Source organism: Erithacus rubecula (genome assembly GCF_903797595.1).
Source record: "Erithacus rubecula genome assembly, contig: scaffold_187_arrow_ctg1, whole genome shotgun sequence".
NCBI classification, from domain to species: domain Eukaryota; kingdom Metazoa; phylum Chordata; class Aves; order Passeriformes; family Muscicapidae; genus Erithacus; species Erithacus rubecula.
Genome location: NW_027636124.1, coordinates 134,375 through 136,086, shown reverse-complemented (window position 1 = coordinate 136,086; position 1,712 = coordinate 134,375). Strand labels below are relative to the sequence as shown.

At 51.9% G+C, this 1,712-nt stretch overlaps 1 protein-coding gene across 1 annotated transcript; it reads left to right on the top strand.

Annotated features, from left to right (window-relative positions):
• Window positions 1-392: 392 nt before the first annotated feature.
• LOC306815688 (olfactory receptor 14A16-like) lies at window positions 393-1,325 on the top strand (the record flags this gene model as incomplete). Its single annotated transcript, XM_079332250.1, has 1 exon — window positions 393-1,325. The coding sequence occupies one exon, from the start codon at window positions 393-395 to the stop codon at window positions 1,323-1,325; it is 933 nt and encodes a 310-aa protein (XP_079188376.1).
• Between the last annotated feature and the right edge of the window lie 387 nt (window positions 1,326-1,712).

Below are 1,712 nucleotides of genomic sequence, written 5' to 3'. Positions count from 1 at the left end.
CAGATCTCAAAAATTAGTCAGATCTCAAAAATCAGCAGAGGACCCCTTAAATACATCATCTGCATTGCTTTTCCAGCATCCTCAGGGATGCTCTGACATTGCCATCACAATTCTGCAGAGGCTGAGCTGGCCCTGGGCAGTGCCCTGTGCTGGGAGGGGTGTGCAAGGCAGAGCTGAGCCCCCAGGGCTGGGCTGGGCTCTGGCAGCACTGGCAGAGTCCAGCCCTGGGCACAGGGAAGCAGCTGCTGGCAGGGACAGCTCCAGCCAGCAGAGCCCTGGGCAGGTAGTGGAGGGAAAGTGCCACCAAGATGGGCTGGGTTATTTAAAGTCTTTCCAAGCTGAACTATTCCATGTTTGCTTTTTTTACAGATGCCCAAGCCAAGACACAGCAAATGTCCAACAGCAGCTCCATCAGCCACTTCCTCCTGCTGCCATTGGCAAACACACGGCAGCTGCAGCTCCTGCACTTCTGCCTCTTCCTCGGCATCTCCCTGGCTGCCCTCCTGGCCAACGGCCTCATCATCAGCGCCGTAGCCTGTGGCCACCACCTGCATACCCCCATGTTCTTCTTCCTGCTCAACCTGGCCCTCACTGACCTGGGCTGCATCTGCACCACTGTTCCCAAAGCCATGCACAATTCCCTCTGGGACACCAGGAACATCTCCTACTCAGGATGTGCTGCACAAATCTTTTTCTTTCTGTTCTTCCTCTCAGCAGAGTACTATCTCCTGACCGTCATGTGCTATGACCGCTACGTGTCCATCTGCAAACCCCTGCACTACGGGACCCTCCTAGGCAGCAGAGCTTGTGCCCACATGGCAACAGCTGCCTGGGCCAGTGGCTTTCTCCATGCTCTGCTGCACACAGCCAATACATTTTCCCTGCCCCTGTGCCATGGCAATGCCCTGGGCCAGTTCTTCTGTGAAATCCCACAGATCCTCAAGCTCTCCTGCTCAAAATCCTATCTCAGGGAACTTGGGCTCATTGTTGTTGGTATCTGTTTATCATTTGGTTGTTTTGTGTTCATTGTTTCCTCCTATGTGCAGATCTTCAGGGCTGTGCTGAGGATGCCCTCTGAGCAGGGACAGCACAAAGCCTTTTCCACCTGCCTCCCTCACCTGGCTGTGGTCTCCCTTTTTACCAGCACGGCTATATTTACATACTTGAAACCCGCCTCTGTCTCCTCCCCATCCATGGATCTGTCCCTGTCAGTTCTGTACTCGGTGGTGCCTCCAGCCCTGAACCCCCTCGTCTACAGCCTGAGGAACCAGGAGCTCAAGGCTGCAATGTGCAGAGTGATGACTGGATGGATTAAGAAACCATAAATTGCTTGCCATTTTCTGAAAACCACTTGCAATAAAAGCATGTTTTATACATTTTTTTTTAATTTATTCATATTGGAGGTTGTCTTAGTTTACATCCAAAATATTGACCACAAAGAAAAGCCATTGTTTGTGCCATTTCTCATTTTGTTTCACTCCACATTCACTGTGACCCAGAAATGATGTCAAGGAGATTTGGCCTCTTAGTGGCTTTGAATGAACCAAAGGTTCTCTCTCCCAGCGAAGTTTTCTCCAGAGATGCCCCTTTTGTTCCCTTCTATGGAGCTGCAGCAGCAATATCTATGTGCAGAGCTGGGGCAGATCAGTGCTGGCACAGCACCTGTGCCCAGCAGCAGCAGCACTTGGTGTTGCCAGTGCTGCTCCCGTGCC